This window comes from Panthera onca, chromosome A2, assembly GCF_046562875.1.
Source record: "Panthera onca isolate mPanOnc1 chromosome A2, mPanOnc1 haplotype 2, whole genome shotgun sequence".
NCBI lineage: Eukaryota > Metazoa > Chordata > Mammalia > Carnivora > Felidae > Panthera > Panthera onca.
Genome location: NC_138340.1, coordinates 8335324 through 8356745, shown reverse-complemented (window position 1 = coordinate 8356745; position 21422 = coordinate 8335324). Strand labels below are relative to the sequence as shown.

The window sequence follows — 21422 nt, the reverse complement described above, 5'->3', positions numbered from 1 at the left end:
ATTCGACAGAAAACATGACCTGCCCATAAGCCCCCCTCAAACCCCAACAGCACAGGAGGCTTGCACTGGGAGCCGGCTTGGAGACTTCATCAAGCAATAAACACCTGGCTCCTTGGGCCAATGTCTGGTCTTCAGGCTGACAATGCCATCCCCAGCCATACAGACATCGAGAGACGTTAATCACAGCGCTTGTTAAAAACAAAGTATACAGAATCTGTCTGTGTTGCTGTTTTAACTAAAATCTTCTGAGCCTGCTGCTACACTTGGGGTGAAATCTGAACTCTCTAGAAGGACCAACAGGACCCCTGGGACGTGGACCCAGCGCCACAGCTACCCCAGGGCCATATTCCTTGCTGTCCCCACCCTGGACCTGAGGCACAGGGTCAGGAAATCCCCAAACGACTCCCCAGAGTTCACTCTCACGATCTCCGCCCTTCAGTTTCGGCACCGGGGCCGCTTTGCCCCATGAAGACATGGCCTCCCACCCTGGCATCCAGCGCAAGCCTGGCCCACTGTGGGCACTCAGTGGACACGTGAGAGAAGCCAGCCGAGCCTGGGACTGTCCACTTGGGCAAAGTTCCCATGACCACGGCCCCCCTCCCTGCCTTACCTACCGCCAGCACGGAGCCAACTACACACACACACCTTTTCCCCAGTCATGGCAAAGGGCGCGTTGAACCACTGCTCGAAGGTGCTGCAGCTCTTGAAGATGGTGGGCAGCAGGAAGTTGAGGAGCGCCCAGAGCTCCGGCAGCTTGTTCTGCAGCGGCGTGCCCGTCAGCAGCAGGCGGCGGGGGGCCACGTAATGTGTGTTGAGGACCTGCGTCAGCTTGCAGTGGTGGTTCTTCATGCGGTGGCCTTCATCAACGATCATGTACTTCCAACGGATCTGTGGGGCCCCAGAGTAGGAGGTTGTATGGTGGGGGGGGGGGGGGGGGGGGCGGGGGATGGGAAGCAGCAGGGTCGCCCCTAGCTTAGCAAGAATGTCCCAACTCTCAGGCAAGCCTCCAGCCAGAACAGCAGATTTAAGTGAAGAACATGGGCGTAACAAGTTCCCCTGACAAGCGACAGCCACATAACAGGGCCTCCGTGAAGCAGGCGGTGCAGACACACAGAAGACATGCCCATGACCTGCTGTCGGGCGAACGACACACTTTGCAGGAAAGTACTCTGGTTTCCCCCCAGATTACATATGCTTGGATGCAGCACAGAAAAATACTACAAATAACACACCTCTCGCCGATTAGAGGGCCCTGGGCTGGGGGTGGGGGGGGGGTCTACAGGGGATGTGGCTCAGAAGTGGGTACATTTTCCAACCACCAGGCTGTGCCTCTCAAGGCAGTACTAGTACAGGTAAGTTCAGAATGGGAGCTCCCAGAGCCTGCTGGTGACCACAGGACCGACAGACACTGGCTCGATGTCCAGCCTCACGGTGAGCCTGAGTCTGCAGGACACCGTGACGAGACTCCCAACTGCTCCGTGCTTCAGCTCCGCCCTCCCGTGGACACAGTGACGCCTGAGACAGGCGATGCGTGTGAGGTGACCGGACTGAACAGGGCAGAGCTGACAGGGGCAGGGGAAAGGGAGCCGTCTCCTAGGAGGAGTCCCCGTCACTTGGCCTTGACATCCATTAATGCCGCTGCCAGGTAAGGACTTTCTCAGGCTTGGGACGGGCCAGGCTTTGCAGGGTTGGAAGGGGTGGCCTGCACCACAGGCACGAGGGGAAGAGCCTGCTCATGGACCCCAGTCCCCTCATCTGTACACCGGAGATGGGTATGGAGCACCCGAATCGTCACAGCGACAAAGTCCCGACAGGTGACCTGTGAACACCTCCATCCCTGACTCAAAAATTCGATCATTCGACCTAACCTGTGCTGGATGGTTAGTGGTCAGAACACCTGCATCATCTTCAGCCTCCAAACCAGGAAAAGTGACCTTTTTGTAGGCAAGGGACCATGTGTGTTTTATACCCGGGTCAAGGTATGGTCTCAGTGATCCACTGATGGCCTGACTACAGCTGCCTTCACAACAGTGTCACTCAAGAGGCTTCCAGTCCTGCACAACCCCCAGCAAACGCGTGCCAGCCCGAGACCGACGGAGCACAAGTCCTCAGCCCTGAATGCCAAAATCATAGTTGCTTTGTGGGCTGGGGTCCTGAGGGCCACGGTGGGGGTGGCATAGCCACCCGGGATGGAAGGCCACGGCCACCAGACCCAGGCAGAGACAAGGCTGGCCTCACCCTTACCCTGCCAGGCACAATGAGGACAGGACTGGTGACGGGTCAGGAGATACCCTATGTGAGTAAGCTCTTTGGGCAGAAGTTCTTAGAAGCTAGTTTGCATGACACACACACGACAACCCTGGATCAGGTGCTCCCTGACATCACACGACTGTCTGGGGCTTGGTGTGTTTTACACAAGGACATACTACCTTTGCAAGGATGTGCTTGTCTTTAATGATGTACTCGTAAGTCGTCAGCAAGACGTTGAACTTGCCACTTCGGAGCTGGGGGACGAAAGCACGCCTGGCTGCTGGAGAACCCTGCGAGGGAGAGAAGGCACGCACGTCTCAGCCTCCTGAGGCCACAGCGGCTGACACCTACCTCGCCGGGGCTGCCACAGAAGGGCGCCGGGCAAGGCTGTGGGGCCTGTCCTCCAACTTGTCACCTGCGCTATACCTGCCCCCTGCTCAGTGGCCCATCAGCTCCCTCCTCTTCCCAGGCCTCCTCTGAGGCCTTGAAGCTGGAAACCAGGGCCTTTTGTGCTCGTGCGGGCGCCATGAGCACTCCCAGACACATAGCTCCAGCCCTTTCCCCGGTTAGCAAACCTGCCCTGCCCCTCCCCAGCTCCAAACTCCAAACTGAGCCTGTGACCAGGGCCCCAGGATGTAGACACGGTGCTTTCTCCAGGCTCACGTTCCAGGTTGACGGAGCTTTGTTGGGTCCCAGAAGTTCTTGCCAGCAGAACGATTCTTAGCTCCTTAAATGCACCAATTTCCCCCTGCCCACACTGTTCCCGGTGTCGGGACCCCCTCCTCCACATCATGTGGCCCAGAGCCTCCCAGCACAGGGTGAAGAGCCTGGACCTAGGAGCCTGGCAGCCAAGGACACAACCGGGCTGCCCTCTCTGCTTCAGTTTCCCCACTGACACAACAGGCACAATGAGTGTCTTCCTCGCGGGGTGAACAAGTCCCATGTCCCACAGACCACAGTACACTCATGGGGTCTTTCTACGTGAATGGGTTTTAACCAAAGCCGGGGTGACAAGAACAAAATCTTGCAGTGAATGCGCTGATGTCACCGGATGCCACATGTTGAGTCCACGGCATCACTTAAAAAGAAGCATCACCGTGAAATAGACGATCCAAACCTCTCACGAATAGCATGGTCCCGTGTGTACAGCACAGGAAAACGTGGGCATACGCACCCTGTGAGTCATGCAAGTGGATTGCCCTCCCCTGCCCTCCCCACCCCTCCCCTGCCCTTCCCACCCCTCCGCTGCCCTCATCCACGTCCATCTCTTCAGGCTGTGACGTACCTTGTAGGACACCTTCACCACGGAGGGGGCCCACTTGTCAAATTCGTATGCCCAGTTTGACAATGTGCTGATGGAAATAAGGAAGGGGCAGTCAGGTGCTAATTCATTCATCAACAGCTCCCGTCTAAGCCAATGTTCGCTGGGGCACGAGGCCGACTTGGCCGTGATGCTCAAGCTGGCCAAGTAACCGACAGCGTGGGGGACGAGGGGGTGATGCCCTGGGTAGGAGGAGCCTAGAGCGGCCCCGGGCTGGAACCAGTGGCTGCAGGAGGCCAGACCCAGGAGTTGAACCTGGGAACCAGTCCTGTCACTGCTGTGGGGTCCCAGGCCCCTATGAGAACATGCCACGCGTCGTCAGCCGGCTCCCAGGAAAACTGCAGACCCACAGTGGCTCATTTCAGGCTCAGAGCCGTGCTGGAGAGTGTGTTCCGGACACCGGGGAGCACGGGAGACACCACACGTTCTTTGTGCACCTTGAAATGAAAATGGCGGCCCCTGCAGGTTCCTGCCCAGTAGGAGACAACGGAGATGGGGAGAGTGTGCCGGCCTCGGGTGAAGGGCTGGGTGCAGGGCAGCAACACAGACTCTCGTCTGCTCCTTCATGGGAGGAGCAAGGCCAGGAAGAGTGGGGAGAGAGAGGAAGCAGCCGTGAGCAGGCATGGGGGTGGCTGGCGGGTAGATGAGGAGGCACGATTCACCAGGAACTGTGAGACAGAGCCTCAGGAGGGTGACGACAATAATAAAGCCAAGTTCATAGGGGGTGGGTGGGTTCCCTGGGAAACACTGGGATATACAATTTCCGGCGAGAAAGGGAATTTACTCAGAAAGTCTAGTCTGGTTAGTTTGTAAAGACAGGACTCAGAGGCCGAGTGGCAGAGATTGCTTGTGGCTCAGCCAGCTCTCCACTGCAAGAAGCTCCACTGAGGGGGGTACCGTCTTCATCGTAAACCCCTAGCTCCCAGGCTCCTCAGCCACTAGGGCCAACAGGAAGGACCTAGTTGGAGCCAATGAGATGAAGTTCAAGATTCTGTTGGGGAAAGTACTCAAAGGAGGGAGGAGAAGCGGGGCGGGGGGGGGGGGGGGCGCGGGGGACAGTCAGCTGCCCTTTGCCCTGTCCACCACCCTGGGAACCCATATGAAATGACGGAGGCAGTGCAGCCATTTTGCCACCACGAGGTAAGAAGGCTAGAAGCAAAAGTCCTGAGCAAAAAAAACTGTCAAAGCGTGGGTCCTGGCATCTTGGGGCCACTGGGCCTGCCTCAGATGGCTTGGCTCTAGGTTACCCCTTACCGAGGATCAGCAAGACTGCCCTGGTCCAGTCTCTCAAGTCTGGATTCTACTGTATGGAGCAATGGTGTACAGTCAAGGCACCAAGAAGCTGAGGGCCAAAACTTGAGGTGTGGGGAACGTGTGCAGTGGGGGATGAAGACCCAAGAGAGCTGGGGGCAGGGAAGACTGAGGAGACAGGCTGGGAGACAGAGATCGAGAGGGAGGCAGGACGAGGAAAGTCGTTTGTCTCAGTGGGTAGATGTGACAGCTGGACGCTCAATGTCTAAAACAGCTCCCTAGGGCAAAAGGAGCTCTTCTGGCCCAGAAGAGAGGTCATTCCAACGACCAGGCACTTGTCTGGGTGGGACGTGGGTGTAAAAAGCCTGAAGATCAACACACAGCGTCCCTTCGCTGAAGCCAACTTAAAGAACCTTGGGAAAGGTTATTTTGACAGGAAACTGCGCCGCAAGACAAAAGGAACTGGATCTAAACACGGTGCTCCAATCGGTAAAGCTGCTTCGCACAGATGAACTACCTGGAAACTGCTGTACGTGCACACACAGCCATCCACGTAACTGCAGATGAACAAGTAAGCAAAGCCCAGAAAGAGCTCTGTGGCTGAGGCAGAGACAGCCGTTGGACGTGACCAGACACAGAAATCACGTTAGACAAACGCGTATATTTATCGCCCAGAGCTGTGCGCTGACAGGGCCCGCTAGCGACGACACTTCGGGGGCACCAGGCACACCCAGCACCCAGCTCTTCGTCTCTAATACTGACCTCTAAGAAGAGAAACCGGGGCCTCTTAGAAAAAATGGCCGATTCTAGGCCTTAGGCAGGAAGTATACAAGTTGAGCTGGGGGCACCTTTGGGTACCAAAAACAACTAGGTGCCTCGATACCCCCCAGTGATGGGGGCCTATCAAAGGGACACAGTAGCCCCAACTGAAAGCTCCCCGCGGTCAAAGCTGGAATGATCCGAGCCACAAGATAAACTACTACTGCTGTACAGACCAAGGTCTAAACTCGGTACCCATGAGTCCACACTGACATAAAACGATTAAATAGGGGCCCCCGGGTGGCTCAGTCGGTCAAGCATCTGACACCTGATCTCTGCTCAGATCATGATTTCAGTCTGTGAGATAGTGCCCCACGTTGGGCTTGGTGCTAACAGTGCAGAGCCTGCTTGGGATTTTTTCTCTCCCTCTCGCTCTCTGCCGCTCTGCCGCTCTGCCGCTCTCTCTCTCAAAATAAATAAATAATGCTAAAAAAAAAAAAAAAAGTGGTTAAAATGATTAAATAAACTAAATGGGGAGAAGAAATACTTCCTCTGTACATAAGAATTCTAAAGAATTTACAGAACTATTTCTCCCTCAAAGAGGTGGAGCTTAAGTGCTCGTTTATATGGGCACTGAGCTCAGTGACTATTCCAGAATACAATATGGAAGGGGGAAGAAAGTGTAACTTCACAGTGTCGACACATGACAAACAGGACCTCAACCTGGTGGTCAAGGTCAACATCACCAGTGACAAGGCACAGTGACAGTAACTGCCCCTGATATGATGTCACAACAGGGGCACTTTACCCCTGTGTTCTTTAGCCCCCAAACCGAGCATCCTGTCCAAGCATGAAAAAAATCACCAGACAGACAGATTCAGGGACACCCTACAAAACACCAGGCTTGTCCTCCTTGAAACCGTCAAGACGAACAGAAACATGGAATGTGAGAAGTGCCTGCTGGCCACAGAAGGCCAAGGCTCTGAGAAGGCTGACTGCAGTGTGGGGTCCTAGAACAGCAGCCAGATGCCAGGAGAAAAGTAGAGAGAGGGGCGTAAACGCTGGAGTTAACAGTAATGTGCCAGTGCCAGCTCCTGAGTTGTGACAAACGTACCAGTCACGTGAGATGTTATTCACAACAGGGTAACCGGGGGAGGGCACGCAGAGCTCTCAGTAGTACCTCTACAACTTTTCTCGAAAGCTAAAACGATTCTCAAGCCAATACCAAGCATGACACAGTGACCGGGACATGTAGGAAGGAAACGGGAACCAACCTGAAGGGTCTCCACAGGCCAAATCTGGAATAATCTGACCAAGAAAATAAAGTCTCCATTCTGCCAGTTTCAGGTAAGAGTTACAGAAAACAGGGGCGCCTGGGTGGCTTAGTTGGTTAAGTGGCCGGCTCAGGTCACAATCTCATGGTTCGTGAGTTTGAGCCCGGTATTGGGCTCTGTACGGACAGCTCAGAGCCTGGAGCCTGCTTCAGATTCTGTGTCTCCCTCTCTTTCTGCCCCTCCCCTGCTCACGTTCTATCTCTCAAAAATAAATGAACATTTTAAAAAATTAAAAAAAAAAGTTATACACATCAGTAAGTACATGGAGAAGGTACAGTTCTTCCTTACGGTGGATCTCCCACAGTGTGGGAGGTGCACTGGAAAGAAAACCACCATCAGCCCTTCCTGCTGGGGTAGGTGTCTCAAGCCAGACTCATCTGATGGATGCAGAAATCTCTGGGCAAAGTGTGATGAGAAATGGGACACTTCCATGGACTCTAAATGCCTCCCCACCAGGGACTTCTGAATTACAAAGGAAAACTCCTAGGATCACACGGGGAAACCAGCAGGCACCACATAACAGAGACCAAAGTTATCCTCTCCCTTGACCGGGCCTCTCAATCTCTCGTGCCTCCTGAAACATGGCCCCAGGAAGGGCACAGCATCCCTTCTCGGGGATTCTTACCAGACTTTCAGGGCCAGGCATCCAACACAAACAAAGTCTGAGGGACAGCTTACTAACGCCCAAGCAGAATTCAAGTGTCGACATCATCGAGGATGAAGACGGACCGCAGAAGTGTCACTGACACGTCGCGGAGACACGACAACAAAAGTAGGAGCCTGGACCAGAAAGGGGCCCTCGGTGGGGACATTAGACAACATGTGAATGAGGTCTCTAGATTCGTGACCAGTGCTGCCTTTAGAACTGCCCTGGAGCCGCAAAGATTTGGGAAGCTGGGTGAAAGGCATACAGAAAATCTTTATTCTGATTTTGCGACTATTTATAAATGAAGTAATTTTAAAATGAAAACGAAACACCCACGTTATAGGACAGCACGCAGGGGTGAACCACTCTGGTAGAGATGAGCTCACACCTTACCCCTTGCGGGGAGGGGCCCAAAAAGGGGGGACTTCAGTCCCTGGTGGGCCGAGAGACGGCACATGGAGAAATGCAACAGAAAGCTGAGAGGTTGGGTCTGACCGCGGGGGAGGGGGAGGCAAGGCCATCCGTCCTCAGCCTGGGCCCTTCTGCAGCGAACAGTTCTCCTTCTGCGCAGCTCTGTTCCAGCAGCACAGCCAAATTCACACGAGGACGAGGAAGGGAAAGCAGGAGGAAGAAATAAACCTGCCCAAGCAGATGCTGGGAGAGTTCTGGGACCCCCAGCCGTGGCTGCGTGGCCTCTGGCAGCCTGGCCACCTTCAAAGCGGGAGGGTATCTCCTGTGGGATCGGCCCGAGCGCTCAGCCCGGACAGCCGATTCGAGGACGAAGCGGTCACTGCTGAGTGCTGGCGGAAGGCAGGGGGTTTCCCTCCAGGGCCAGGCCAAGCGCGTACACAGAGGCCTGGCCACATCAGGGTGGACCGTCCCCTGGCCTGGGACTGGTTTGGTGCAGGACACGAAACCGGAGCTGGGGTCAATGAGAACCAGCCCCAGGACTTCTCGAAAAGCTCTGGGGCAGGTGAACCACGCTGTGGCAGTGCTGACCTAGGAAGACGGACGCCCAGGGCAGCTGGTGAATCTTGGCCCCACATGGCTGCCTGCCGGGAGGAGGAGGTCAGCAGTGCCAAGAGGTGGTGAGTAAGAGCCTTTTCGGGACTCGGCTGGAGGACCCAGAGCCTACCACACTAAGTGCCGGGGTTGCCACAGCCAGGAAGGGAGGTGGACCAGAGGGCCCCGTGCCCCGGGGAGAAAGAGGTAGTGATATTTTCTCAAATGGCTCTCCTCCGCTCTGCTAGCGGGAGCCGGTCTGGCTCCCGCAACACCTTGTGTGCAACGTGCCGGTTGGTGGACTTGAAGAGCACTCCAAGGTCATCTTGTGAGAGCTGCCCCAATAGGGATGACAGGCGGGCCCTCCATCACCCACCCTTCTCCCATCCTGCCCCTGGAAACCAGAAGAAGGATGCCGGGTGCTAAGTTGTGTGCCCCACCCCCCAAGTCCCCTCAGAATGGGTCTGTATTTGGAGACGGGGTCTTTCAAGAAGCCATGAGGTGACGTGAACCCGAGCCGCGTGGCCTTCCCGCTGGACCCTCCCAGACCCCCCAGGGACGAGAGCACTTACGAGAGAGGTACTATGATGAGAAAGGGCCCATTGATCCGCTTGTGCTCCATGAGGTACGTGATGAGGGCGATGGTCTGGATGGTCTTCCCCAGGCCCATCTCGTCAGCCAGGATGCCGTTCAGATTGTTGTTGTACAGAGACACCAGCCACTCCAGGCCTTTGATCTGCATGGAGAGAGGCAAGCGGCCGGGACTGAAGCCCGAGTCGGGTACGAGAGCATTCCCCGCGCTTCAGAGACTCAGCACGGCCAGGCACAAGTCTGTCCTGGCCACGAACCACCCGTGGTCATCGGGATTTTTGGTATTTCGCTGTCAATCAGCCCAGTCCTTTCTTACTTATCCTTATCCTCAGCAATCACTCCTGCAAAATCACAGGGTTGCCCTGCCGGTGGTATGTGTCTACAAAATCTCTTTTTCCGGTCCACATCCGAACAGCTAAGTTCCTACCTGGAACGGCCAACAGAAAGCAGGGCTACCAGCTCCCGACACTGAAGCTCCCTGCCCTCACTGCCTCACTGCAGGGCTCCGGGGAACACGCACTGAGCACCCGTGCGCCCACGCCTGGGCCCGTCCTGGCTTGGCCACTCCCGAGTTGTGTGATTCTGCAGAATCACTGCACCTCTCTGTTCTTCGGTTGCCCCCCACGTCCGCCAAATGCGGAGATGGAAGCATGCACTAAATAGGGTTGTTTAGCGCTTAGAAGAGAACAGATAGCAGCCTCCTGTTCTGCCCGGCATACATTAAGCACCCAGCAGATCCAGATTTATTGCACAATTTCAACTCCTTCTGGAGGCTAGGCTAACAGATCAGGAAAACGGAGGTTCAGAGGGGAAGAGCGAATGTCCAAAGACAAAGACTGGAATGTGACTTCGGCAGCCACCCACACCCTGGAAACCCCAGGAGTGCCGTGTGGATGTGCCCCTCCGACCTTACCTGGTACTGTTTAAGGACACCATTGACCATGAGCGCCGACTGCTTATCCACTCTCTCGGTGACAGCATGGGCCACGGCGTAATAGGACTGCAGGCCCCGTGCCAGGGCCTGGGACACACCGTACTCGTCATCAACATCTTGCTTGGCATTCCTGGGAGTTAAGATGGAAACACCGTGAGGACACACGTTCCCACCTGTGACGACATGCTTCCTGCCCAAAGACCCACGGCCTGACAGCCATCACATAAGCCCAAGTGCAGCCAGACAGTCTGAGGGAGGGCCAGGCAGCAACTACTAATCCAGGGGGGCCCAAGACTGGGCTCAGGGGGCGTGGGTCCCGACCCCACATTCCCGGAACAGGAATCAAGTCACTGCCACATCACAGAAAGAGTGCATCATTCAGCCAGAGGCCCGTCCTCCAGCCCATTCTCTCTACTGAGCGCTCGTGAGGCTAAAATGAAAGCGCACACTGAACAGCCTCACACAAGACCAGAATCATTTACACTGTGGCTGTTTTATGATCTAACCTGGAATTCTTTTAAAAAGTGACTTTATTTTTTATTTAGAGAGGGCAAGAGAGTGCACGTAAGCACACGCATGTGCGGGGGAAGAGCAGATAGAGAGGGAGAGACGGGAAGAGAGGGGGAGAGAGAGGGGGAGACAGTGAATCCCAATCAGGCTCCGCACGGTCAGCGCGGAGTCCATCACGGGGCTCGAACTCACAAACCGTGAGATCATGACCTGAGCCAAAATCAAGAGTCAGACGCTTAATCGACTGAGCCACCCAGATGCTCCTAAAAAGTGACTTTAAACTATTACATTTTATGAATGTGACAGACACACGTGATCCGACTTCTGTCACACTGTTTTATAGTGTGCTGTGGTTTCTGGTTTTCTATCTCCTTAAGAATCTGTCAGTGAGCTTAGTGGGCTTTTCCCTATTTCTCTAAGGATTTCAAAGGACTGCATGTTTGCTCTAGATGAATGTTTGTCATATTTAGAGCATACACAACTCTCAGTTCTCAGTTTCTTTTCAAAAGCATCCATTAATTGCGTACCATAAGCAACAACTACATTGATATGTTAACTGTACTTGTGCCTCTAAGGGCAAAAGATGAGAAATAACATGAATGCGCGCCACTAGGGACGGGCTAACACACGAAGATGTAACACACAACGTCACTGACGACACTGCGTACAGACACCGCGTCACCTCCGAGAGAAAACTTTCGGTGAAAAAAGCCAGGGGCAGAAAAGCGGGCCTGGATAGATACACGTGTACCAGTAAAAAGAAACACATGCACACATTTTGCTTGCTGCTGCACGAACTGTCTCCGAAGACACACGACGCTGGAAACAGTCTCCTCCAGGGAGGGGGTGGGGTGGGGTGGGGTGGGGTGGGAGGGCGGCCTGGGGACCCAGCCTGAGGTGGCTGTTGTTGTATAACTAACTACCTCTTAGGCACAAGATGAACCATGTCAACGGACAGACTGGCTAGTCAACGCCTGTGAAAGTGACTGAAATCCGAAGTAAATCCACTTGGTCTGTTTACAGTCCCTAACGTCTGCTGTCTGCGGGCTGGACGGCAGGGAGGGCCGTCCGTAGAGAGGCGGGAGTCCTGACAGCCCTCTGCTGCCGCCCTGAAAAGGGGGCTGGCAGAGTAGGAGGCTGGGGAGGGATGCCTTACTCGATGATGTGCCGGGCGTCTACCTCCGAGACGTCATCGCTGTCTGGATCTGGAATCTTCTTCTTCTCCTCAACAGGCAGGGTGGGAGGCTGTGCTGGCTGCGGCTGTTCCTCTTCCTCCTCCTACCAAGACACAAGCCCACGTCACCTCAGGCCACCCCACAGGGACAGGCAGAGGGCTCCCAGGGGGAGAATGCTTTTGGGAGCAGGCGCTGTTTCCACGCCCTCTTACTATCCCAGAATGTGTCGTGCCTCCTCGTTGCTCTTCTCCTCAGTGCTATGATTTTCAGTTTTCCTAGCAGAATACAGACACTTCTCTTTAAGGCTACCTCAAGGGACTCTGGATTCTTGTTACTAGTAGAGTAGATTCCTCCTGCACCGTGCCTTCCCATCACAAAATGCATACTACCAAGCTTATTCCTTGCCCGACCTGATACTCAAAGCCATTTCTGATTTGCTTCTCTTGGATTTTTCTAAGTATTAAACACTCGATAGCAAATTTTCAACATTATTGTTCCTGACTTACTTTAGGCTTTATCGACATGGCTAAAACGTCTGTGCTCGGTCAAATAACGCTGTTGATAATAGGCATCCTAGTTTACCAAGCGGTTTTCTATGAACTTATAAGTTAGGTATAATAATAAATCAGTTACTCTTCATTACTGGGATTTTTCAGCCTTTACGGAGGACGTGATAAAGGGATTTTGTGTGACATATTGACAAAACACACACGAATGTACTTCCCCATGTGAAACCATTCTTGTATTCCCTGGTAAATCAGACAAAGTGCCAGTAGATAATTGTCTTGATGTACAATGGGACTGCGATAAAACTAAAAGGTATCTGTGATGAAACTACTAATTAATTCCAATCAAAATCCCATGGGATGTCCCCTGGAGAATGCAAAATAACTTTATAAATCACTCGGAATAATGAACAGGTGATAACAGCACAAACATTTTGGGTAAAAAAAAAAAAAAAATCATAATTGGTACAGACTTTTCCTAGCTGACATACTATGTCTGGAATTAAAATGGGGTGGGACCTCCAGCTAAGTCTCAGGGAGGAAGTCTACAAATTCGCTCCTGGAAAACCATCTTCAAAGCCGAACAAAATTGGCAAGAGCAACCATTTCGGAGCTCTGGGGGCCTGAGAAGTATTAATGCTTGAGAAACCGCTGAACGTCGGGTAAGAAGAGTGGGAGACGGTAGCATTCTCACTTGGGTCCGCTTCCACCTCTCCGTCCCCCGGCTCCACGTTGAAGGTTCTGCCAGGGCGGCCAGGCCAACAGCACCGGCAGCTGAGTCTGATGGGGACGCGGTCATTTCGTAGCAGTGGGCACTGCCCCTACCAGCCACTGGCACTGCTGAAATAAAGTGGGGTTGTTTGCCAGCTTTTCTACTTTGGTTGGGAAAGCGCATCACGGGCTGAGCCCGTGACCAGGTGCACAGAAAATGCAAAAGGACCTCACAGAAAGTAAAAGCCAGGGTGGACCTGAAAACGGCCTGAACCTGGAATGTGTTCCTTTATACATTCTATCCATCTGCCAGAGACAGAAGCTGTATTATTGGCTCAAGAGGTCCGAGCACAATCACTGCCCAATCACTGGATAACTACTAAGTTACAAAGAAACATGGCCTATTCCTAGAAAGCCAGAATTAAAAATGAAAATGAGAAAACAAAAAAATAAACTGAGCAGAGACACCAAAGGTAGCACACGCCACCAGAGCAAGAATTTCACAGATTTAGCCCAAGTAAGTTACTAAACAAACACCACCACCAAAAACCACCACCCAGGGGTGGGAGTCAGAATACAGCGTAGCTAAACATAGGTTTCCACTAAACATTAGAAGACAAGCGAAAGAGGAAAGGGTGATTACAGTATTCAGTGAAAAAGCAAATGAACCTGTCTCTTTCCCCAGATGTTGAATTTAGCATATAATCTGTGAAGCAATTATTATTACAAATATGTTCAAAGAACCATGGGAAACCATCTTTAAGCACAATAAGTCAACAAACACAGAATCTCAATAAAAGACAGCAAGCCCCAAATTTGATGAAAAACACGAAACTACCCAGCCAATACTCTGGTTTCTCTCAGACTGTATAAATCTTTCGCCTTTTACTAAAGATTTCCGTGGAAACTACCCAGCCAAGAAGCTGAACACACACTAAGGAGAATAAATATAAAGAGAGTTCACCATCAATCTGCTAAAAAAAAGCCAAAGACAAACAATACTGAAAGCAAGAAAGAGAAAAATGAACCATCAAGTACAGAGGAGCGTCATTACAATTAGTGGTTAAATTCTCATTTGAGACAGAGACCAGAAAGCAGTGCAATGACACATGCACAAGGAAAAAGGCTGTCAACAAAGAAATCTGTGTCCAACTAAACTATCCTTCCAAAGTCAAAGCTTCAGAAATCATACTCCCAGATCTACCAAGGCTGAGGGAACTTGTTGCTAACAGACTGTAACTCAAACCCCGAGAAATAAAGAGCATTAAAAATGGTAAACACATGGATCAATATAAAAAGACTCTATAAATACATTTTCCTTTATTTCTTCTCTACTAACTTATTCAGACCAAATCATAAGATTCTATGCAGTATGAATTAGAAGCCTGCATTGTAGGGTTTAGAGCATATGCAGGTGTAACATATGTGACAACAGGAAGGGTAGCAGGAAGGAAGGGTAGCAAATAGAGCTACATTGGAACGTAAATTTCTCTATTTTACCAGAATGGAGATGGTATTAATCTGAAACATACTATGATAAATTAAGATGCATATTGTAATCCCCAGGGCTACTACAAAACAAATAACTAAAAGGTACAGTGACAACTGAAGTCTACACAAGAAATTAAACAGTACAATAAAAAATATTGAACACAAAAGGCAGCAAAAAGAGGCACAGAGGAACACAAAAAGACCTAAGACCAAGAAAAGAAATAGCCAAATGGCAAATGTAAACACAGTCATATTGATAATTACATTAAATGTGACTAGTCTAAGGTTCAATCAAAAGGCAGGCACTGTCACACTAGATCTAAAAAGCAAGATCTAGCTACCTGCTCTTTCAGATTCAAATGAACAGACAGGTTTAAAGTAAAAGAATGGAAAACTATAGACTACACAAACGAGCAGTAACCATAAGAAAGTTGGAGGGACTATACTAACATTGGACAAAACAGACTTCAAAACAAATATTACTGGGGACAAGGACAGATATTCAATAATGATAAAATATCACATATATCAGGAAGACAGAACAACTAAGTATATCTATCAATAGAACATGAAAATACATGAAGCAAATCTGACAGAATTTAAAGGAGAACAATTCAACAAAAACAGAGATTTTCCCATTTCGTCCTCAACAACATCATAACAACTAAACAAAAGTCAGCAAGGATATACGGGACCTGAACAACACTATCCACCAACTGAACTCTCATTTACGGAGCACTACACCCAAAAAAATGCAGAATCCTTTTTCACGTGAACATGAAACATTCCATAGGATGCTGAGCCATAAAATGAGTCTCTGTAAATTTGAAAGAAAAATCATACCAAGTAATCTTACACCACGAGAAAATTATTTTATTTTATTATTATGTATTTATCGGGGTGGGGGGGCGGCTCGTGCATGCACACAAGCAGGGGAGAGGAGCGGAGGGAGAGAGAATCCTAAGCAGCTCCACACTCAGCATGGAGTCTGACACGGGACTTGATCCCACAACCCTGGGATCATGACCCGAGCCGAAATCAAGAGTCAGATACTCAAATGACTGAACCACCCAGGCGTGCGCTCCTACCACGAGAAAATTAAATTAGAGAACAAAAACAGAAAAACTCTTGCGGCACCTGAGTGGCTCAGTCAGTTAAGGATCCAACCTCGGCTCAGGTCATGATCTCATGGTTCGTGAGTTCCAGCCCTGCATCCAGCTCTGTGCTGACAGTTCAGAGCCTGGAGCCTGCTTCAGATTCTGTGTCTCCCTCTCTCTCTGCCCCTCCCCTGCTCATGCTCTGTCTCTCTCGGTCACAAAAATAAATAAAAACATTAAAAAAAATTAAAAAAAAAAAATCACAAGGGAAATTAGGAAATATTTTGAACTGAATAAAAACAGAAACAACATATCAAAATTTACGGGCTGTAGTTTCAGCAGTGCCTAAAGGGAATGTAACTTTAAACAAGTATACCAGGAAAACAAGTCTCAAATGAGTAAACTAAACTTTGACTACCAAAAAATGAAAGACAAATTACTGAATCACCAAAATGAGCAATGAAAAAGAGATCACTATGAAACCACAGAAATACGATAAGGACATAAATTTCTGAAACTGAGTCAAGAAATGGAAAAATTTGGGGAAAAAAAAAATCTTCAATAGCTAACTGTATCAGTAAATAAAAATCTTCTCACAATGAAAAGGCCAAGTCCAGATGGCTTCAGCAGTGATTCTACCAAATATGTTAAGATTAAGGATACCAAACTTTCATGAACTCTTCCAGAAAGTACAGGAGAACATTTTTCAATCCATTCTGAGGCCAATGTTAACTACAAAGCGAGACAAAAATGTCACACATGAATATAGACCCATAAGTCCTCAACAAAATAGTAGCCACACTGCGATACACAGGAAAGATTATACAACAGGACAAAGTAGGACTTATCCTAGGGAAGCAAGGTTGGTATACTATCTAAAAATTAACTTACATAATAAATCATATTAATAGGTAAGAGACGAAAATCAGACAATCAACTTAAAAGTTAAAAAATATGAGACAAAATGGGGCACGCCTGGGCGGCTCAGTTGGTTAAGCATCCGACTTCAGCTCAGATCATGATCTCACAGTTCGTGAGTTTGAGCCCCCCATAAGGCTCTGTGCTGACAGCTCATAACCTCACAGTTCCTGGGGTTAAGCATTGCTTTGGACTCTGCTGCTCGGGATTCTCTCTCTCCCTTTCTCTCAGCCCCACCTCTGGTCACGTGCACGTCCACGGTCTCTCTCAAACTAAATAAACTTAAAAAAAAAAAAAAAAAAAAAAATCCCCTGGGTGCCCGGGTGGCTCAGTTGGTTAAACGTCTGACTCTTGGTTTCAGCTCAGGTCATGATCTCACAGCTTCATGATTGAGCCCTGCATCAGGCTCTGCGCTGGCACTGTGAAGCCTGCTTGGGATTCTCTCTCCCTTTCTCTCTGTTACTCCTCCACTTGTGCTGTCTCTGTCTCTCTTATAATAAATAAACAAACTTAAAAAATCCAGGATAATTTTATTAAAAACAAAAAAACAAACAAAAAAAAAAACTAGCAAGCATTTTTGTAGTAACTGATGAGCTGACCCTAAAATTTATATAGGAACCTAAAGGATCTAGAATAGACGATCGAAGTCACAAAAGTGAAGGAATAACACTTACTATAAGCTACAATCATCAAGGTAAAGTGGTAGTCACACAAAGACATGAAGATTGACAGAAAAGAAATGAGAGGCAGAAAAACCCTTAATTTATCGTCAACTGATTTCCCACAGACTAACCAAAGAAGAAAAGAGTGGTCTTTTCATCAAATGGTGCTAGATAAAATGGATATCCATACGCAAAAAAAAAAAAATCTAGACCTGTATCTCAGACCACAGGTGGCAGTCAATTCAACCATGACCTTAAATGTAAGAGCCTTAATTACAAAACTTTTAGAAGAAAACATAGAAGAAAAGTCTTTGTGACTTCAGAGAGTTCTTAGATGTAACACCAAAACACCAATGCACGAACAAAAAAATTTGATAAACTGGATTTCATTAAAATTAAAACATTTTTGCATCTGAAGAAACACTACTGGGGGTGGGGGGAGGCAAACTGGAGTGTCTGGGTGGCTCAGTCTTGGTTAAGTATTTCAATCTTGGTTTTGGCTCAGGTCATGATCTCACGGTTTGTGAGTTTGAGCCCACATCAGGCTCTACGCAGACAGTGGATTCTTTCTCTCCTGTCTCTCTGCCCGTACCCTGCTCACGCTCTGTCTCTCTCAAAACAAATAAACTTAAAAAAAAAAAAAAAAAAAAAAAAGGCAAACTGACTAGGGAACTGGCAGAAGATATTGTAAATTACATATTTGATAAGGAACATGTACCAAGAATATATAAAGAATTCTTTTTTTTTTTTAAAGTGAAACTAGGAATTACTTAACAATTTTTTTTAATTTTTTTTTTATTAACGTTTTTTGTTTTTTTCTTAATTTATTTTTGAGACAGGGAGAGACAGAGCATGAACAGGGGAGGGTCAGAGAGAGGGAGACACAGACACAGAATCTGAAACAGGCTCCAGGCTCCGAGCTGTCAGCACAGAGCCCGGCGCAGGGCTCGAACTCACGGACCGCGAGATCATGACCAGAGCCGAAGTCGGCCGCTCAACCGACTGAGCCACCCAGGCGCCCCTAAAGAATTCTTATAAAGAATTCAACTCAATGATGAGACAACAAACAACAAATTAATAACGGGCAAGAAATGTGAATAGACGTTCAACCAAAGAAGATACATGAATGGTGCATAAACATATGAAAAAATGCTCAACGTTATTAGTTACTAGGAAAATGCAAATTAAGGCCACAGTGAGATACTGCTATACACCCACCAGGATGGATATAATCGAAAGGACAGATAACACCAACTGTGGACAAGAATATGGAGAAACTGGAACCGGTGAAATGGTATAACCACTTCAGAAAACAGTTTGGCAGTTTCTCAGAAAGGCAAACATAAACTTACCATATGACCCAGCAATCCCACTCCCAGGTATCTACCAAGAGAAATGAAACCATATGTCCGCACAAAGACACGTATGGAAACGTATGAAGTGTTTATAGCAACATTACTCATAACAGCAAAAAACGGAAACAACACAAATGCTCATCGGTTGGTGAGTGGATAAAGTGGGGTTCACCATACAAGGGAACAGAACTCAGGAATAAGCAGCAATGACCTCTTGATACACAAACAACGTGGATGAGCCTCAAAAACATTTTAGCTGAAAGAAGCCAGATACAAAATGCTACATGTTACTGGACTCCATTTATAGGAAATATGCAGAAAAGGCAAAATCTACAGAGACAGAAAGTCAATCAGCAGTTTCCTAGAGCTGTAGGAAGTAGTCAGAACAAACTGTAAACCAGGAGGAAGGGGATTTTGTGGCTTATAGGACATTCTAAGATTGGTGTGTGGTAGTGAATACACAAGTCTATAAATTTACTACAAATCACTGAATTGCAGCATTCCTCTTAAGGGTAGGGAGGGAGCGCCGTCCCAGGCCCTACACACAATAAACCCCAGATACCTCAAGTGGCAAGAAGGAGAGTAAAAACAGGACAAAACAAAAGATTATAGGTGAATACTATGCGGATTTCAGGTTGGGGGAAATATCTGAAGAGCACTTTAAAAATCAGTAAAAAAACCACTCGTAACTGATTAGAAATGGGCAAACAATGCAAAACATTCACAGAAAATATCAGAACGGTTAGTTAACTTGAACAAAATGCTCCACTGTAACAGCAGTCAAAGAAACGCCTGTGAAAAGGTGGCAAAGCTTTTTAAGGCCCTGAAAAAAGCCTTTTAAGACACTTTAAGCCACAAGTGAAGGGGGAGTGACAGAGAGCCCCCATCTGGATGCTAATGATGGAGACGCCCCCTTATGAAACCGTTCCCTGAGTTATCCTTCCCAAGGAGGCAATCTGGAACGGAGAGAGGAATGAGGCTCTCCGTTTACAGCTTTGGCAACCAAGGAAATATCACCTCAACATGGTATAATTAAATGACTCAGAGAATTCACACAATAAATGCAACCATTTATGTTTCCAAAGAAGGAATTATAATGGGCGATAACGTACACGATCTAATGACCACAACTTCGCACGGATCTTTCTGGAGGGCGGAGCTTCAAATGTTGAGCACTTGAAAGGCGGCTGGTACAGTTGAGGATGGGGAGTTTTAAATTCTATTTAATTTGATTAATTTAAGATTGAAAGAGTCACATGTGGCTAGGGGCTACCCTACTAGAAAGTGCAGCTCTAAAGCCCCAAATTTCAGCCAAGACTGGGGCCTCAGCTGCCCTGGGCCTGCTTCCTGCTCCACGCGGTGCCCACCCAGAGCAGGAAAGGATCACGATGCAAAGGGGTGACGGATGCCCAAGGTGTGTAAGTTACCACAACAAAGCACCGAGAGCCACGACGGCCAGGAAATGGACTCTTACCTCCTCCTCTTCTTCTGAGCCACTTTCTTCACTATCAGATCTTGGAGCTACTTCATACCTAGAAAAAACAGTCAAGATTTAATATACATCTCCCCAGAACCCAGAGAATTTACTTTCCTCAACAAACTGGCTTGTTTCTAAAGGAAAGCCAAATCACCCCCCAGCTGCCAGTGCCCCTGGAACGAGGCCAGCTCAGGACCCCTGGCTGCATCTGAAAGTGAGGCCCCACTCACCCGGGGTTCATCTCAAGCCAGGCCTCTAGCTGCCCTGCTTTGGGGGCATCTGTGCCTGTGAGGATCTTCCCGCTCTCGACGTGGATAACTTTCACCGGGAGGTCACTCATTTGGCTGGTCTCATCCAGAGGCTGAAAAAGAGTCACATGTGTAACCGGAGATTCTGTGGTATCCGTACCTCAGGCTTCTGCCAACTAGGGCCAACTGGGGAAGCGCCCTCCCAACTCCATGCCCCCCAAAATGGCACCAAACATGGCCACTGGTTGTAAAAATGGATTAATGACATATTAATAATCCAGTAATAACACAGAATCACCGGATGACTGCTGCTTCCTCACGGTATTTCATTTTCAGATACGTAATACATTCACGTAGTTCAAAATCCACAAGGGTACGAGGTGCGGACCCGCCCCCGCCCCCATTCTCCCCCCCAGGCCCCATCTGACAGCTCTCTGCACAGGTGCCTACCGGTGTCTGTTTCCCATGCACCCTTACAGACCGATTCCGTGCAGAAGACACAACGATTCATTTCTCTCCCTTTATACACAAATGACTACATTATTCGCATTCTTCTGGCCCTTGATTCTTTCAACTGATACTACCTTTGTAGACCTCCTCAAATATCCTCATCCTTTTCTGTTAAACAGCTAACTAGAATATTTGAAAAACAAAACAACTACCTTCCTCTTACCAACAAATACGGAATTTCTCAGTTTCTCATTTTGAGTTGTCAACATTGGAAGAACATTTCCCCCCTCCATTTGCTCCTTAGAATTTCCTGGAGAAAACCTCCAAGAGGAGGAGGAGGTTCTTGTTTAAACTTTCGTTTGCATCTTCCAGGAACTGATCCCCGCCCCCTCGGCCCCTCTAAGTGTCACACTCACCGTCAACATGGCCCACACTCTAGGTAGAGATGAGCTTCCTAGGTAGAGACTGCGACCAATCTCCCCCTCAAAGCTGCCCGCCATGGAAGGTGACAGTAACCACCTGTCACATGAATAGGCTCTGCGGACTGCCTGCATCAGTCCCAATCAGTGGCTTTCACCCCCCAAATGCTCCCCAGGAGTGGCTAACAGGACTGACGCCTGCACTTCTCCCTACCCCCAAATTCTGATTCAACTGCTCTGGGCCTTTTTAAAAAGCTCCCAGGCAATTCACACGTGCCGAGGCTGAGAACCACTGGCTGAGATCAAGCACAAGTC

General features: G+C 49.2%; 1 protein-coding gene and 1 pseudogene across 5 annotated transcripts in view; one reads left to right on the top strand and one right to left on the bottom strand.

The window, feature by feature from the left end:
• Positions 1-21422, bottom strand: part of SMARCA4 (SWI/SNF related BAF chromatin remodeling complex subunit ATPase 4) — an 89895-nt gene that overhangs the window by 35322 nt on the left and 33151 nt on the right. For all 5 annotated transcript variants that reach the window (XM_078443389.2, XM_078443388.2, XM_078443387.2 and 2 more), the window contains exons 12-19: positions 20221-20351; positions 19988-20045; positions 11755-11876; positions 10068-10218; positions 9136-9299; positions 3536-3602; positions 2430-2540; positions 646-888 (exon numbers count right to left, since the gene is read on the bottom strand). In XM_078443389.2, coding sequence (XP_078299515.1) covers positions 646-888; positions 2430-2540; positions 3536-3602; positions 9136-9299; positions 10068-10218; positions 11755-11876; positions 19988-20045; positions 20221-20351 — 1047 coding nt within the window. The remainder of the gene's footprint in view (positions 1-645; positions 889-2429; positions 2541-3535; positions 3603-9135; positions 9300-10067; positions 10219-11754; positions 11877-19987; positions 20046-20220; positions 20352-21422) is intronic.
• LOC132680030 (U5 spliceosomal RNA) lies at positions 13843-13904 on the top strand (annotated as a pseudogene).